Source organism: Tachysurus vachellii, chromosome 1 (assembly GCF_030014155.1).
Source record: "Tachysurus vachellii isolate PV-2020 chromosome 1, HZAU_Pvac_v1, whole genome shotgun sequence".
Lineage (NCBI taxonomy): Eukaryota > Metazoa > Chordata > Actinopteri > Siluriformes > Bagridae > Tachysurus > Tachysurus vachellii.
The window spans coordinates 1224454-1241953 of NC_083460.1; the positions used below are offsets into that span (position 1 = coordinate 1224454).

Sequence of the window (17500 nt, forward strand, 5' to 3'; positions counted from 1 at the left end):
CAGATCAGAACTCATCCCAACCGGAAGTGTAGGAACAGAGCTGTTGTCCGGGGTCACAGGTGACGTCTCCACGGCACTGTCTGATTCTTCGTGGTGTTCGGTTTGAGACGCTGCGGATGTGGGAGGAGCTGAAGGAGGAACAGCGTCACCACGGTTTCCAGACGCCACCGGAGGCGGGATCTCTGCTTCGTTTATCTTTCCACCTTTACGTACTGATGTTAGCATGCTCTGTAGGGTCTGAACAACAACAACAACAACAACAACAACAACAACAATAATAAGGTCATCTCAAAACCAACATATGCCAGAACTTATTTTAAAGTGCCAATATAAATAAATAAATAAACAAACAAACAAACAGATTCTCTTCACAGGAAATGACGATAAGATTTGGGGAAATTCTATATCACCTTGAGCCCTCTGTCGTAGCGGCGAGCTTTAGCTGACTCTCCTGCAGCTTTAGCATTGTTTATGGCAGAGTTGTACATGACGATTCTCTCCTGAAGCGTGTGTTCAACACCACCACATGCTGCTGCTGCTCCTGTTGGAGTGGTGGTGCTGATGGATGATGCCTTCACTTCCTGTGGGAGGAGCAACAAATGTGACTAAAGTAGTCCCCAAAATTATGTACAATACTCTACACTATACACTTAGCACTCTAGTGTGTACTGTAGGAGTGTCACAAGGCTGTTAGAATGTGTTTATAAATGCAATAAACTTCCAGAACTTTCTGCACTGTGGTTTTAAGTGTGTTTTGGTTCCTGTGGTACCGATAGTTCTGGATGCACTGCCCCGGTTTCCTCTGTGCCAGGTGAGGTGGTGGTCTCTGCTCCAGAATCTGGTTCCTCTTCACTCACCACTTCCTGTAGCTCTGCCTACAACACACAGAGCATATATCCAGCTACAACACACACACACACTGTACTGTCAACAAATGCAGCAGCCTGTAACAATACACAAAAAAATACCAGGAGATCTTCATCATCCTCGAGGTCTTCATCGTCATCATCGTTGTCGAGGTCTTTCATGCACTCCTCTGTCATCTTTTCAATATCCTCCATTGGTAATGGAACTAAAAAAATCAGATAATAATATTAATTAAGCAGCATTTGGACCAGATCTTCGGTACAGAGGCCATTCCTCCGTAACTAAAATTAAGACGCTAGGACTAACTGTCACTTAGGCCACGCCTCCTTTCCGTACCATGTCAGGGGCCATAAGCACGTGTACTAGAGACACACAGTGACCCATTCAATGGTACTGACATGACAAATTCGTCATCAGATGAATAACAAACACAAAAGCACTGTTTCTACTCATGAAGACAAATTCCATATGGTGTGTTTTATAACTTTTTAAACAGCATCCTGCTTCACCTTTGGCATTTTTCTTGGCTTTAGTGGCAGCAGTTGTTTTTTTCCCCACAATAGCAGCGAATTCGGCCTCCAGATCCGGATCGTCTACATTCTCACTCATGTCCATCATGTCCTCGGGGTTAAAGTCAAGAAATAAACCCATCTACAGCGACACCGACACACACACACACACACACAGCTTTTTCACACACTAACATGGGCCTAATCAAATACGGGTTCTCTACCGCATGAACAGAAATCCAAATTCAAATACTTCTGATAATTAAATGGAATAAAATCACACACACACCTGTTTGGCAGCAGCAGCTCCTTGGCCTTTAGGAGGCGCCGGACGTTTATTTTTCCTGGCAAACATCGTCAATTCCCTCAAATCCACGTGAATCCCTCGCTCTGCTGTCCGATAGGACGCAAACCTGCAAACACAACAAACAACACAGTCTCCTTAATCTGATTACATTTAAACTAAACACACCTTGATTTGGGGTTTCTGTAAAGTCACAAAAGCACCTAGATGTAATATTAATATATTATAATATAAATTATTTATATGAACATACAATTAAAAAAAACATCTCAATAACTAAAACTTTCAACAAATTAACATAAATAAATAAATATATCTAGAATATGTACACACATTTACATTTGTACTGTATTTATATATGTAGACGTGTGTGTGTGTGTGTGTGGGCGTGTGTGTGTGTATGGGTGGGTGTGTGTGTGTGTGTATGTATGGGTGTGTGGGTGCATGTGTGTGTGTATCAGAATCAGAATCAGAATCAGAATCAGGTTTATTGGCCAAGTGTGTTGACACACACAAGGAATTTGGTTCCAGCAGTTTGTGACTCTCAGAAGTACAGACATACACAATACTATACAAACAATAAAAGATAATGCAGACGATGGGATACAATATAGACAGAATGAGTATAAAATATGAATATAGAATGTATAGTATGTATGGGTGCATGTGTGTGTATGTGTGTATATGTATGGGGTGTGTGTGTATGTCTATGGCTGTGTGTATGTGGGTGTGTATGTATGGGTGTGTGTGTGTGTATGTCTATGGCTGTGTGTATGCGAGTGTGTATGTATGGGTGTGTGTATGGCTGTGTGGGTGTGTGTATGGGTGTGTGTGTGGCTGTGTGGGTGTGTGTATGTATGGGTGTGTGTATGGCTGTGTGGGTGTGTGTATGGCTGTGTGGGTGTGTGTGTATGTGTACGGGTGCATGTGTGTGTGTATGTATGGGTGTGTGTGTGTGTATGTGGGTGTGTATGTATGGGTGTGTGTGTGTATGTCTATGGCTGTGTGTATGCGAGTGTGTATGTATGGGTGTGTGTATGGCTGTGTGTGTGGCTGTGTGGGTGTGTGTATGTATGGGTGTGTGTATGGCTGTGTGGGTGTGTGTATGGCTGTGTGGGTGTGTGTGTAGGTGTACGGGTGCATGTGTGTGTGTATGTATGGGTGTGTGTGTGTGTATGTGGGTGTGTATGTATGGGTGTGTGTGTGTATGTCTATGGCTGTGTGTATGCGAGTGTGTATGTATGGGTGTGTGTATGGCTGTGTGGGTGTGTGTATGGGTGTGTGTGTGGCTGTGTGGGTGTGTGTATGTATGGGTGTGTGGGTGTGTGTATGTATATGTATGTGTGTGTGTGTATGGCTGTGTGTATGTGTGTGGGTGTGTGTGTCTGTATGGATGTTTGGGTGCATGTATGGGTGTGTGGGTGTGTCTGTATGTATATGTATGTGTGTGTGTGGGTGTGTGTGTCTGTATGGATGTTTGGGTGCATGTGTGGGTGTGTGGGTGTGTGTGTATGTATATGTATGTGTGTGTGTGTGTGTGTGATATGTAAATTAGAGGCTAATGGGCGGGGCTTGTATCCTCACAGCTGAGGCTGACACTTAACTCGATGTAAATTCTGTTTGCATTTATTTTACTTCTGTTTGTCTAATTTTGGTGACAGACTAATAAACAGCATGATTATGTTTGTGTATGTAAGCAATGCGATTTTAACTGTTTTAAAGGTGATGAGTTTTCACACAACAGTAAAACAGAATTAATGACATATAAAAGAATAAACTTATAACTGTGCTGGATGGATTATGTCGTATTTATGAGCGTTTATAAGCGTCACCTGCTAAACGGCGTAAACCTTGTGAGCGTAAACCTTGCGCTGTTTTTGCGCATAATACCTAGTTTTTAATTATACTTTATTTATATTTATTATAATCACTAAAAACTTAGGTTTGTTTTTTTATTTTATATGTCCGACTTTTTTTTATTAAAACATACTCATTTATCAGCGATTATAATACAGGCAATTAACTCCACTTGTGTTGAATATAAACTAATTGTTATTATTGTTTATTATGCGCAAATGTGTCTTACCTTCAGTACGTTGAGTTTAAACAGATAAATCAAACAAAAACACTTTTACTTTATAATTAACGCGCAGCTTTAAAGCGCACCATCATCCTACTGAATGCTGCTGTATAAAATGTCACTTTATTTGTGTCCTGGGAACTAAATCACGTGACGACGTGTCGTTTCATCACCACAACAAGTCTCTCTAAAATGTCAGCAGATTAAAAACGGACCTGAATTTAAATAACCTTCGGATATAAAAGTAAAAACATCACTAATGATCTTAGTCTCGTTTCTACTTCCGGTCAGGTTTCTGTTCACAACACAAACATGATCACTTCCTGGTTGTGAAGCGAAACTCATTGCTATTGGCTAACAAGGTTTACGTCAAACACATCCCGGAAGTGACGTCTTTACATTCGGCGTTTACTTTTTTTGTTATTTATTATTTTTATTAATAATAATTAATAATATTAATACACATAAATTATAACTAGTCGGTTTATTTATTACCGTATGCTATAGATTATATAGCCTTTTGTAGCGTTTTAAGGAATAAAACTGAAAAAAACTGAACAAATTATTACGTGACATAACATTATACAGTTTATTCAGTTTTATTCCTTTAGTTTTTATCTAAAACTCGACACGGTTTTATCGATATTTAACGATGTGTTGTATTTTTTCCCCTTTTGTACAACAAGCGTGTAAAAAATGACATCCCCATAAACCCCCACTGTTGTGTCCCAGTAACTACATCCCTCTGTTCATTAATCTACACAACATTAAAAACGAAAGTAAATTAGATTAAAAAAAAAAAATAATCAAGAAAATATCATTTAAACATAATACATTTTAACAATCATTTAAACTTGCGATAAATTAAAACACTACAAAATGCTATATATAATCTATAGCATACGGTAATAAATAATCCGATTAGTTGAACATTTTATAAAAGTATTAATGTATAAAATGTAAACCTTAATATAACATTAATATATAACATTTTCTGCTTATTTAGGAATTCCAGTAGACTCTTGAAACAGGAGCGCTCGCGCCCCATTGTGGACACGCCCCTTAAAACCGCTCAGCCAATCAGGTCGGAGGGAATGAATGCGGCTGCCTTGGTAACAAGCGCAGTACGATTTAAACGGACCAATCAGAATCGCGCGTTCAGACATTTAAAACGCACCCGACGGTTTGTTGACTTTTTAATCAGAGATAAACGAGTTGGTCACAAAGCCGAACAGCAGCTGATCGTGTTGGTAGCTGCTTTTATACGATCGTTTAAAGCGGGTTGTTGATTATCTGGTAAGTTTTTATCTAAAATATTAAAACTTTAATAGTGTTGAAGTCAACAGTTACTCACGTGGTCACTCACGTGTTGTGTAAATGTTCAGAATCAGCCTGTAAACTTTGATCTGATCCACTGCTGTTCCTGTAAACACGTTACTAACCCACAGAAACCTAAATGACCTGCACTGCACATCATCTGGTGCCTGAACCAGTCCTTAGGAACAAAAGATCCATCACAAGTGCAGTTTGAATGTCTTTGTGAACTTGTGGGCAGCTTTTGGCATTTGGATGCTAGATTAAAATGATAATCTTTCACATAAGATCTTCAAAATTAGTTTTTTTTTTTTGTACGCACCTTATTTTGGTGTCTCTTCGCACTTATTGGTGAATTAAATTTGTCTGTATGTCTCTTTTTCGCTCCTTCAGCGATCGAGGCTCGGCTGTCGGTTACCATGGCTCACTTTGGTTTTGAGAATGACCTGCAGAGCGTGTTGAAGCTGGACATGCCCATCACCAACGCCCCGATGGCCAGGTGGCAGAGGAAAGCCAGCACATCCACCTCCACCACCACCACCACCTCAAGCGCCTTGTCACCCAACAAAAGCACAAACCGGCCTCTGAGCACGTCCAAAACACCGAGCAAAACACCAGGTAACAGCCGTTTCAAAAGCAAGTTTAAAGCTTCTTTGGTTTTTGTGGATTTCTAAATACAAACATTCACGATTAAGGCTTTCTAACGCTGTTTCTATGCTAAACAGGGAAGAACGGTAAGAGCCAAAGTACACCCTCCAAGGCTGGAGGAGATCGATTCATCCCTGTAAGGAACGCCAAACAGATGGACGTGGCAAGTTACCTCATCTCAAAGGAAAACGAACCTGAGGAAACCATTCCGTCATCTACAGTAAGTCTTACCTTCGTTTCAAAGTATATGCTCCTGATCTGTGAACGTGGATTAGAACTTGTCAATGTTTAAATCCTCAGCAAACCAATCAGAAGGCCTGGTCTGTGACTCTGAATGGATACGACCTAGAGGAGGCCAAAATCCTGCATCTGGGAGGAAAGCCAATCAATGCCCCTGAAGGTAGGGTGTGTGTGTCTATGCTGTAAGTGGAGACGTTTTCAAAAAAGAGCAGGAAAGAAATAAGAACTTTCTGCTTGCAGGCTACCAGAACAACTTAAAGGTCCTGTACAGCCAAGTTCCCACACCCATGTCTCTGAAAAAGAGCCGCTACATATCTTCAGTTCCAGAGAGGATCCTGGATGCCCCTGAGCTCAGAAATGACTTCTGTAAGTACCCATAAATGCTGATTTTGGTGTTTTTGGTCCACCACAATTCAGCTGCTACTGTAACATGTGATAACCAAACACTGCAGTGCTGTTGATCAGATTTTGTCCACCGCTACATTCATTCAGATCTGAATCTGATGGACTGGGGCAAACTGAACGTTCTGGCCGTAGCTCTTTCGGAGTACGTGTACCTGTGGGATGCTGCACTGGGGCAGATTGTGCTGCTGAAAAAGATGGAAGAGGAGAACAGCTACATCTCCTCCGTCTCCTGGAGTAAAGATGGAAACTTCCTGGCCATCGGGACTAGCGACTGCAAAGTGGAGGTAGAAAATACTGTATTAGCCAGCTTGATGGTTTAAAAAGGTGTTAATATGAAAAATAAATCATGGCTGATCTTCTAGCTGGATGTTCGGTTTTGTTCAACACCCCAGATGCAATCAGATGTATTTGGAGCTTGCAAGAGCATTTTATACAGGAAGTGGTGCTTTTACAGTATTGGTACAAACCAGTCCTCCATGTTTTAATGGTATAAGTGCTTTAATGTATAATCCTCGTGCTCTCCTTCCTGTAGCTGTGGGACGTTCAGTGTCAGAAGCGTCTGCGCAGTATGGACGGTCATCGTGCCAGAGTCGGCTGCTTGAACTGGAACGATCACATCCTGTCTAGGTAAGTCTGATCAAATCAGTGTCGTGTCCCTGACAGACACTTTGTCCTCTTCCACATGCATCAGTCAGATCAGAGACACAAGTGTTGGTTTCTCATCTGGGTCATGGCACCAATTTGTTAAAGTTGGTAGGAGGGATTATGTCGTAGAGTTAGAAGTCAGGATGTTTGACAGTCCTACTAACTGTCCTTTTACCCCACTGGATCTCTCCTTTCCCTCACAGCGGTTCCAGATCTGGTTTGATCCACCAGCATGATGTCAGAGTAGCAGATCATCACCTGTCCACACTCAGGGGTCACACGCAGGAGGTGTGCGGTCTCACCTGGTCTCCAGATGGCCGCTATTTAGCCAGCGGTGGAAACGACAACCTGGTGAACATCTGGCCAAGCGTGCAGGGTGGAGCTCAGGTGGCTCTGCACTCGTTCAGCGAACACCAAGGCGCCGTGAAGGTGGGTGTCGCAATTTAAAAAAGTGCTTAAGAGGCTGTGCATGAAGAATAACAGGTTTAAACTGTAACACAACTGTTTGGCATGCAGGCGTTGGCATGGTGTCCATGGCAGCCAAGCATACTGGCATCAGGAGGAGGAACCAGTGACCGACACATTCGCATCTGGAACGTCAACAGTGGCTCATGTGTCACTTCGTGGGACACACAATCTCAGGTGAAGAAGGAACCGACGCCGTTCTGGACTGATGTGAAGCATCTGAACAGTCACAAGGAGACTACGCTGGTGAAGAAACCACCTTCTGTATGTGGCTAATATCGTTCAATCTTTTCAGGTCTCATCTCTCGTGTTTGCACCAAACTACAAAGAGCTCGTCTCTGGCCATGGTTTTGCCCACGACAAGATCTTCATCTGGAAATATCCCTCACTCGCTAAAGTGGCTGAGCTCGAAGGTCTGTCCTGCTGCTTTGAAAGCTACAGTTGCTAGAATTTTGTCCACATTCGATTTCCTAAAACTTTCATGTTGTGCTTCTGTCTTTGTAGGTCACGAAGGCCGTATCCTGAACATGGCCCTCAGTCCCGACTGCTCCATCCTGGCCTCCATCAGCTCAGACGAAACCATCCGACTGTGGAAGTGCTTTGAGAAAGATCCCACCAAAAAACCCAAGCCTGCAAGCAGCAGCAGCATCATCCAGCAGCGCATCCGCTGAGCAGCGTTTTAATCCTGTTTACAAATCGCTAAATTATGTACAAATGAGTTCTTGTAAATTTGAAATAAAGGTTTGGTTTTGGTTTTTCAGTTGCTTGGTGAAACGTGCACTATTTATTTACAATAGTGTGGATGGAGAATGTGTTCCCTGCTTTTATAGATCAAATAAACCCCGAATAAGATGCTGATCATGTGAAGAAGGGTTTGGGGAAGGTTTTTTTTTTTTTTTTTTTTTTTTTTTTTTTAAAAATCCTGTAGTCTGAGTTCTTAAAATGCTGGCGGCTTGATGTTTAGAGGTGGTGTCTCCAGTCTCGTTACAAGTTAGCAGTGTTCGACTACCTGGCTTTATTTTTTGCTGCTGTATCTTATTTATGGCATTTAGCAGACACCCTTAGCCAGAGTGACTTGCAACTGAGGGTTAAGGGCCCTGCTCAGGGGCCCAGCAGTGGCAGCTTGGTGGACCTGGGGTTTGAACCTATGACCTTCTGATCAATAGCCCAACACCTTAACCACTGAGCTACCACATCTCTGCACTGTTGCACTTTGTATCTTCTGCACTGTTTATAAAGAGAACGCTAAATTATGTATCTTAAATGTCGACCTCTTTATTGCTGAATAAAAATAAACCACTTAAGTACATGCTGATAAAGTTAATGTTACTAAACCTTTCACATTCTAGTTTTATTCCTTATTAAAACATCTATTTTACCTCAGTTTTAGTCACAATTAACAGATGACTGGTTTAGTGACCTCGTGTGACATCACCATGCAACCAATCAGGCTACAGCTGCCTTCACTCATCCACCAATCAAACTGCAGAGTTTAAACCAAAGCTCCGCCTCCAGCTCTAAAGCTTAGCCGTTCTAACACGAGGGCTCAGGCTTTAGCTTAGCTTCATGACACCACAGATTATTTTGGGATAAATATAAAATCAGTGTACAACCAGAAGCTCAAACACTGTCAGAACTGCAGGCTTCACATGAATATTTATACAGTTTAATATAAAAGTTTATTTTTTTTAACTTATACACATAAAAAAAGTCATTCCATCTGTACCACCTAACTTTGCACAAATATTTATTTACAGTCAATTCAGATGCATTGTGTGTGTGTGTGTGTGTGTGTGGAGAAACATACATGCTAATGACAACAAAAGTCATCATGACCTCTGTGAAGCTGGACACCTTTATCTTAATGCACCGTGGACAAATAAATACAAACAAAATAAAGCGAACAAACGTGTGCCTCGTCTCCTGTGTGATCTCAATTACATCCTTCTCGCCAAGTCCTTCACGCTAGCTGTGCTCATGCTAGCCCTCGTCGCATTTCTTTTTCCTCTATACCTCCTTTACTTTCAAGTTCCCGGTGAACCCGTTTGTGTAGTGCACAGCGCCTTTGTCCGGGTGCGTGCCGTTGGCCAATATGTCCGTCTCTGTGCCGTTAACGTGGCCGTTTTGCTTGGGTTTGTCTTCGCTGTTGGCGGGGAGCCGCTTGCCCTTGACGTAAGCCTGGATCCAGAAGTTGGAGAACAGAATGAAGAAGAACATCCCGTAGATCCAGATGAGGTGGATAAATATAGGCACCTGGTATTCACAGTCTTCCATGAAGTAATACTGAGAGATGTGGACAGACACCACGATGAACTGAATCTGTGGAAACAAAACAGAATCAGGAAGCAGAATCAAAACCAGACCTTCAACAGTATTCCAGATTTAAATCACAACGATCTTCTCGATCTTCTTTCTTCAGTATTTAACAAATCGCTTGTTGATATGGTGAAGTTTTGTGTAAAGGCACATTCATGTATCATGTTTGGAAGGAGTCTCCAGTGTCAGTGCTGTGGAAGAGTCAGTGGTGAAGCTTCAGAACAGAGAAGATTGTAGTGAGTTCCTCAGACGTTATTAAAAGGGAACTATAAATGGATCCAAAGTTTTTGTTTAATAAGTAAAACTGTAATCTTTGCCAAACTGCTGTGTTCTGAGGGCAATATAAAACGCTCCATGTTAACAGGAACAGTACATCAGCTACACTTCAGACATCAACAGACTGACCCTCCACACGGAGGAACTCGTACACAGATAAATAAATCTTTTCTGATCGTAGAGTGAACGTGATATAAAGCAGACTAACCAGCTGGATAGCGGTCATGTACTTCTTCCACCACAGGAACTTCTGAAAGCGCGGCCCCGCTGCAGAGAGGCCGTAGTAGGTGTACATGATGACGTGCACCATGGCGTTCACCATGGCGTGGAAGGAACCCATTCCCCCGGCTGGCGTTCAGAAACAGAGAGGCAGAGTTAAAAAGCATGGACAAAGCGAGCAACGCGCTATGATGGTGTTTTTATTCATTTGATTTCCCTAAGCAAATAAACTACAGTATGTGGATCGGTGCCTGAGAGTTTGTACCACCTCAGTGTTTTTATAGCATTAACACCCGAATACTGACAACTCTTTGTTAGCATGTTAGCTGAAGAACAAGTGGACGATGTCAGTAAGGTTTACATGGAATCCAGCAGATGAACCGATTAGATTTCAGAATCGATCCAAACAGCATCGAGTCTTATTGGTTTGTAACACACGAGGATTGTAATTAATCGTAAAACCTCCTTCGTTTCCATCTCAAGGGCCTGTTTTTTTTATTTATTAATATTCTCTTAACAAATTTCAACAAACAGAAAAAAAAAGCTAAAACACAAAATGAATCCACCCTCCGTTAGACTACGTTTCCACAGTAGGTGGTGGTGTGTGGTGTTGCCCATCACTGATAAAGCCTGACCTCTGGGAAGGAACAGGATCCAAATGCAATCTTCTGAGCAGCAGTTTAGAATGAGAGAGTTAATCATCTCCCTACATCAACACCACCATGGATTATACAAACAGCTCTACCTAAAAGAGAGGAGAACAGGATCTGCTGCCATTTATTCCAACTATTGCCAACTATTCCAAGCCTGACCGAGGAACACTCTGGAACCCAGGACCAAAAGGTACCGAGATCGTCCGTGGAAGATTAGGAACACTGATCATAAGTTTCATGTAGGCTGCACAGTGGCGGATTGTAAGAACTGCCAGTCCATCCTTCTGAATAAGATCCCAAATCGAACTCCCTGTCAGCTGAAGACAAACCCTGACACCGTACTTCCGCTAACCCCAGGGGCTGAGGATAAGTGGAGATAAACCTCTTAAAGAATCAGCAGCAAACCCACTTAAAAAAAAAATACAGACAGAGGCCAGATTTCTATAGCAGCAGGTCTATAGCACCCCACGTCTGAGGGAGAAAAGAAGCAGGGATGGAACAAGAGTCTATTAATTCATTACATAGTTAAGGACTTTGGTCAGCAAAGCTGTGGCTGATGGAGGAAATGGAGGAAAAAAAAAAAAAAAAAAAAAAAAAATCGAAGGAAGTCCTCGATCGGAGGAAGACGAATTAAACCTAAAGGCTGACAACTGATTATAAAGATTAAAATGTGGGAATATGGTCCTCCTGTCAGCTCATTAAAGACGATCTACATCTTTAAAAAAAACGAGAAGAAGGAGCAACGGAGATGAAAGACTCACCCGGGGTGAGAGTGATGCCCCACCACCAGCTCCAGGGCAGGAACGAGTGGTGAAAGATGTGCAGAAACGTCACCTGACTGTGTTTCTTCCTCAGCACAAAGAAAACCTGCAGGACAGAAACACACATGATTACAGATTATTTTCATGAGATATGAAAAAAGAAATAAAATGAAAAAATGATTGTACTTTTATAAAAAAGCCCAAAAAGGTCGACCGGAGGACAGTTTATACAGTAAAACGTACAGAAGAGTGAAAAACAGAACAGCGCAACAAAGAAAAGTCCTTACAGTGTCTAGAAGTTCAACATATTTCGAAAAGTAGAACAACCAGGCCACTCGAATCATCTGTAGAAACAAAAAAAGAATGTAATCTCATCTCATACACACAGGGGGCGGAGTTACCGTTACCACAGTAACCACAATTTATTAAAGAACAAAATGTGCTACCTTTTTTTATTATTTATTTTTTTACACTTTTATACATTTATAGTTACGTTAGATGTTATGGAACGTTTGTGAAACAAGTTCTCAGTTCCATCCCAGCAGATATAAAGGTTAAATGAACTGATGAGTAATGAACAGATGCTGTTTACCCTGAGAGTCTGCGGGCTGGTGGAGATGTCGATGAGGTCACACCTCCACGTGAACGTCGTCGCCCAGCCAGACATCATGAACTGAAAAACAACAAGGAATAGAAAGGAAAATGAAGCAGAACACAGCAGAGTTCCTTTCATTCAGGTTCACGTGTTCATGAGCTCTCAGAAGCACGTCAGCATTTAGCCTCGATCACAGAGCGATGATGTCATTGGATAATTACAAGAAAGACAACGGAGGAATTTATGACGTTACCTGGACAGGTTATTTCAGATACAGACCTTAAATGACCTGGAGACATGAACGCTCCTTTACTCGTTTGATAACGTTTAATATTTATTTATTACACTTCATATATTTCATTGAAAAATTTGAGCATTTTTGTTTCATAATAACAACAAGAACCTGTCAGGAGTTTAGCACTTAGCGAAACTGGTTTGCTAGCAGCTAAACTCTTAGAGAACAGGTTCTTCTAGGGTTCTTTAAGGGTTTACTGGATATTAAATGCATCTTAAAACTATACTGTTCTACAGAGAACCTTCAAGGGTTTGATCCAACAGACAAAATTCTACATTTTCTATGAATATGCCGTATTTGTCACTAGTTATTAGGCCACGTTCACACTGCAGGTAAAAGTGACCCAAATCCGATTTTTTTGGGGTCAAGTGACCAGGTCAGACTTCTTCAGGTGTAGTGTGAACACTCAAATCTAGCCCAGATCTGATTTTTTTCAAATCAGATTCAGACCACTTCCATATGTGGTCCTGAATCAGACCCAAATCTGATTTTTCCAATGTGGCCGCAGTGTGAACAACCGAGGCAGATTTGATGCGACTTTTACGTCAATCTACATCGACATTCGTCACAATTATGCACCGGCGAGTTCGCACACAAACGTGACTACGCCTACAAAATGGATCAAATAATCAAAAGTTGCCCTCGACATCCGAAAATTTTAAAAACACTGCGTCTCTGTGCTGCCATTACACAAACATTTAGAAAGAAAAGCGAAAATGCTTACTTCCTCCATAACCTTGCCAACTTTATAGCGCAACGGCGTGCTGCGTGTGACGTCATTGTTATTGTTCGCTTGCGAATGCGGGTCAGTTCGAAACAGCAAACAGTTCACACTGGTATCTGATATAGGCCACATTTTAAAAGGTAATGTGAACAGCCAAACAAAAAAATCAGATCTGAGCAAAATATCCGAATTGAGCATTAAGACTTGCAGTGTGAACGCGGCTTAAGTGAATTCAGAGTAATAAACAATAAAGAGTGGGTTTGGATTAGATTTTTTCCTTACTCGGGGCGTTTGACTGGCACGTTAATAGATCTTATGCAAAATCCTGCGGCTCAGCAAAGACGGTTATTTCCATCTTTAAGGACATGTCTGAACAAATGTGAATATGATTTGCAAGCTGATTTATTTACTTGAAAAGGAAGGAAATTAGGAAAGGCAAAAAGGAGAGGATTAAAAAGTATGAAGAGCAGCAGCAGCGTTTCCCACCTCGTAAACAATGTAGGCATTGAAGAACACCATGCAGAAGTTGTAAATGATCATTGGGGTTTTGAGGTGGTGGGGTTTGCGCTTAGCCATGTAGCGCGGCCCCACGTACAGAACCAGGACCACGTAGCTCACTAAGATGAGGGTCATCTGGATGGGACTCTGCATCAGAGGGTAATCCCGCACTCGCTCATCTGAGCACAGATAAAACATCATTTATGTTCTTGTCTGAAACGTTTTAGCAAATCATCAACACAAACCGCTTGAACGGACCACGGACTTATTCTCTGGACTAAAGACCTTTTTTTTGTCTCCCAGCAATTAGGCAAAATACATCAACACCACTGAATCATCCTACATATTAATCCATCGAGCCTGTTTTTAGTATCTTTACAGTAGAGGTCCTACTCTGAAACGTCTTCACGAAGGAGTGGGTCATGTTCTTAAGTGACCCACAGTCTGGAATTCCCAGAAACTGATGCTACTCTACTGAAGATTGTGGAGCTTTGGGGCACCTGGTAGGTGACAAGCGTGATTGGTTAAAAGCACGATGATTTCACCAGTGAGTGACATCATGGTATACAAAAGTGACCTGGGGACTTTATTGTAGGACTATTACACTAAATTAAAGCTATAGAGAACATATCAGCTTAGCGAGCCTACAGTGCGCTAACTATAAAAACTTACACCTGGATTACACAATTTAATAATATCATTCAATAATAATCACATTCTTAAATCAATAGCATCCAATGGCAGAACAGTAAGGAGTCAAACAGTCAATCAAAATGACCAGTGGGTGCGATTACGCTGTATAACCCTGTTCCACGCTCCAGGATGTTCTCCATACTATTAAAAATATTTTAACATCCTAAATGTCACATTTTAGCAATACATAAAACATGAATGCAGCATTTTTACAACATTTATCATCACCAGCATCCAAGATTAATAGACTGTTGAATATTTTTCCCACTACACTGTTCCTCCAGGTATCACGAGCACACGGCTAACTCCGTCTAGCCTGACGTCTTCCCTGTAATACAACGGAATTAAAACCTTGTGACCTGACAGTATGTGATTTTGTCTCACGTTGTACTCACCTGTTCGTTTCAGGAGGTAGTCGTAGAAATTCATGATATTTGAAAAGGCTTCCTGAATCATCCTCCTTGTGTCACTTCAGACAATTTTTAAACTAAAAACAAAAAAAGAAGATAATGCATGAAAAACAGGACATCAGGCAGCTTTACAAACACACACCGCTAACACACCGCTCATGAGTCAACAGTGAGAGAGGAGCGAGCGAGCTATAAAGCAAACAGGAAGCACCTGTCCAGGTGTACATCAGACACTGAGCACTGGAGCAGAGGTAATGTGACAGAAGTGTGATGCAGTGCACTTAGACACGTCAGTTTAAACACCGGCTTTCCAAAAATTTGCAAAGGCAAATGTTCACCAGCGAACGTCTCGGGTCGAAACCGGCACAGCGGCTCATAAACCAGACCACGACACGTTAAACACCATTCCTGAGCTCTTGAGTAAGACGGCATGGTGTCAGCCTTCGGTACTGCGACCTGCTCGACCAGACGGCATGAGCAGCTAAATAAACAACACCGTGACACAGGGCTACGGAGAACAGAGAACACTTCACAACAGGCACCGGTTCTTCTCAGGATGTTCAGCAACAAGTACAGAAACAATCCTCAGTGTGGTTTTGTATCAGAATAGCTGAAATCACTCACTGAAGCCTGGAAGATCTCTGGAGGAACCCAGTTTTCTAGGGCTAGTATGCACCAGTTCTAGGTATTAAGAAGAAAATACTGATTAATAGTTTGGAGTTTGTGCCACACAGTAAACCAGTTAATATTCACACTCTTCCATAAAAAAGGCTCCCCTAGAGTTCTTAAGGGGTTCTTTAACGGTTCTTTAAAGACACCATCATATCTGGCCTTCATTGATCTTTTTAATTAGCATCATAATTTAACTTAGAATTAAAACTGGGATAAGTTGGGTTTAGTATTTGGGCTTGTTGGGTTGGTCAGTGTTACAGATGATAACATCAATGATATCATAAGACAACTTGCGGCTTCTCATCGCCAGGTGAAATCAGAGGAAATTTCTACAAATCTGAAAAATGTCTAACATGCAGCATTTAGTTAGTGTTCATTCATTTTAAATGGTAAAGTCTTAAGCTTTAGTAACACATGCTGAAATGTCAGTATTGATAAATGGTTGCAGTGTCACTTTATTTCTCATCCTGACAGAAACACAGAAAAATATCTATTCATGCTAAGCAGGACAAACAACTTTAAAAAGTGTGTGTGTTTCTTCTTTGACCTTCGTACAAAATAAAATAAAATAAAATAAAAAGTCTTTACTATAAAATCATGAATTTTCAACACATTATAGCAAATATTTCATCTGGCTTTGAAACTAAAAATGCTCTAAATCTTCATTGTTCCGTTTCACTGCCCATGTTGTGTGTCTGCTCTTTCTGCCCTGATATCACACACACACACACACACACACACACACACAAAAAGTTGATCACTGACTAAATATTTTGCTTTAAAGCTACAAAAGTTAAACAAGAGTATTTTAACACACTTTCTCTATATTCCAGCTGATCAATTGTCAGCTTTCTTACATAAAAATAATATTAAAATGCATTAAAAATGTTACTTCCTTAAAAAATAACTACGTATAAACATATTTTATGGTAACTGACGCTTCACTAATCCGTATTGTGATGTTCTATAAGTAAAATGCTGAGGTAACGTCTGTACTGCTGTGTCATGCCCTTTACTGCCCTGATGGAAACAAGTGAAAGCTTTCAGACATTTCCAAAGTTTCTGAATAAAACTTTATATTTTACAAATAATCGTTCATTCGGTGCAGGCTTTTAAATTCTCTATTCATTCTCACTTCAATTTTATCCGAACAGTTCTGATATTAAAGTTGAATTTTCTAATTCTGTAACAGCCTGAATCGTTTCTCTACAGTATTTCTAATAAAATGTAAAATTTTTTAGTTAACTTTTTTTTTTTTTTTGAAGGTGTGACAAAATAAAAGTGTCTGCAAATCAAGATCCTGGTCAAAAAAGTGTTTCCTCTAATTTATTCGGTTCAGTTATGAAATTAATTCCACCAAAAGTTTTCAGTGGTGTAAAAGTTCTCTGTGACTCTTCTGGTCCTGTCCATAGACACCAGGGCAAAAAAAAAAAAAAAAACATAGCAGAACATTTTTATTTAAAACTTTAAGACATGAATAATTACACTAGTGTTTTTCCCCTTTAGTATGAACCTGTATGACTAAGTGAGTAAAGCAGGTCAGACAGGTGAGGTGAAGAAGAGCTGAGCGAGTCATGCAGGTATGAAGACCAGGGGTGAAAAGACAGAGTTTAAAATCAGATTAAAGTTTAAATGTGATAAATTTCATCTCTCTCTCTCTCTCTCTCTCTCTCTGTCTGTCTGTCTCTCTCTCTCTCTGTGAGTTTAAAAGAAAGGAAGAGCACATGTGAAGAAATGAAGATGGAAGTTCAGATTAAACTCAGTGTTCATCAGTGAAGCAGTTAAGTTACTTTCTCCTTACCTCAGGCCCAATGTCCCAAACACCTGCCCAAGATCCTCCAAATCTGAGCCAATTCCAAACTAAACTCCAAGTCAGAGGAAATGTGGCTGTTTCTGAGCTTCAGTCCTGTT

The 17500-nt window shown here is 41.0% G+C and overlaps 3 protein-coding genes across 5 annotated transcripts in view; 1 reads left to right on the forward strand and 2 right to left on the reverse strand.

Annotated features, from left to right (window-relative positions):
• cc2d1b (coiled-coil and C2 domain containing 1B) overlaps nucleotides 1–4072 on the reverse strand; it is a 20802-nt gene extending 16730 nt beyond the window's left edge. For all 3 annotated transcript variants that reach the window (XM_060867039.1, XM_060867049.1, XM_060867032.1), the window contains exons 1-7: nucleotides 3767–4072; nucleotides 1666–1789; nucleotides 1377–1518; nucleotides 969–1072; nucleotides 771–875; nucleotides 411–581; nucleotides 22–237 (exon numbers count right to left, since the gene is read on the reverse strand). In XM_060867039.1, the coding sequence (XP_060723022.1) occupies nucleotides 22–237; nucleotides 411–581; nucleotides 771–875; nucleotides 969–1072; nucleotides 1377–1518; nucleotides 1666–1731 (804 nt within the window). In that variant the 5' untranslated portion in view covers nucleotides 1732–1789; nucleotides 3767–4072. The remainder of the gene's footprint in view (nucleotides 1–21; nucleotides 238–410; nucleotides 582–770; nucleotides 876–968; nucleotides 1073–1376; nucleotides 1519–1665; nucleotides 1790–3766) is intronic.
• An 847-nt stretch (nucleotides 4073–4919) lies between these two features.
• cdc20 (cell division cycle 20 homolog) lies at nucleotides 4920–8237 on the forward strand. Its single transcript, XM_060867061.1, has 11 exons — nucleotides 4920–5056; nucleotides 5468–5692; nucleotides 5800–5942; nucleotides 6023–6122; nucleotides 6203–6328; nucleotides 6455–6651; nucleotides 6900–6994; nucleotides 7216–7441; nucleotides 7529–7654; nucleotides 7773–7890; nucleotides 7982–8237. The coding sequence occupies exons 2-11, from the start codon at nucleotides 5494–5496 to the stop codon at nucleotides 8146–8148; spliced, it is 1497 nt and encodes a 498-aa protein (XP_060723044.1). The 5' UTR covers nucleotides 4920–5056; nucleotides 5468–5493; the 3' UTR covers nucleotides 8149–8237.
• Nucleotides 8238–9207: 970 nt separating this feature from the next.
• The window catches only part of elovl1a (ELOVL fatty acid elongase 1a), an 8388-nt gene continuing 95 nt past the window's right edge, over nucleotides 9208–17500 (reverse strand). Inside the window, exons 1-8 of the mRNA XM_060867069.1 lie at nucleotides 17391–17500; nucleotides 14903–14994; nucleotides 13803–13993; nucleotides 12295–12375; nucleotides 11990–12046; nucleotides 11703–11808; nucleotides 10278–10417; nucleotides 9208–9796 (exon numbers count right to left, since the gene is read on the reverse strand). The exon at nucleotides 17391–17500 is cut by the window's right edge and continues 95 nt beyond it. Coding sequence (XP_060723052.1) covers nucleotides 9485–9796; nucleotides 10278–10417; nucleotides 11703–11808; nucleotides 11990–12046; nucleotides 12295–12375; nucleotides 13803–13993; nucleotides 14903–14963 — 948 coding nt within the window. The 5' untranslated portion in view covers nucleotides 14964–14994; nucleotides 17391–17500 and the 3' untranslated portion in view covers nucleotides 9208–9484. The remainder of the gene's footprint in view (nucleotides 9797–10277; nucleotides 10418–11702; nucleotides 11809–11989; nucleotides 12047–12294; nucleotides 12376–13802; nucleotides 13994–14902; nucleotides 14995–17390) is intronic.

Excerpts from the sequence above, each read along its gene's own strand:
- cdc20 (XM_060867061.1), top strand. The coding sequence starts at position 5,494 with ATGGCTCACTTTGGTTTTGAGAATGACCTGCAGAGCGTGTTGAAGCTG. Across the intron at positions 5,693-5,799 it reads AACACCGAGCAAAACACCAG|GGAAGAACGGTAAGAGCCAA; the intron begins GTAACAGCCGTT and ends TATGCTAAACAG. Across the intron at positions 6,995-7,215 it reads AACGATCACATCCTGTCTAG|CGGTTCCAGATCTGGTTTGA; the intron begins GTAAGTCTGATC and ends TTTCCCTCACAG.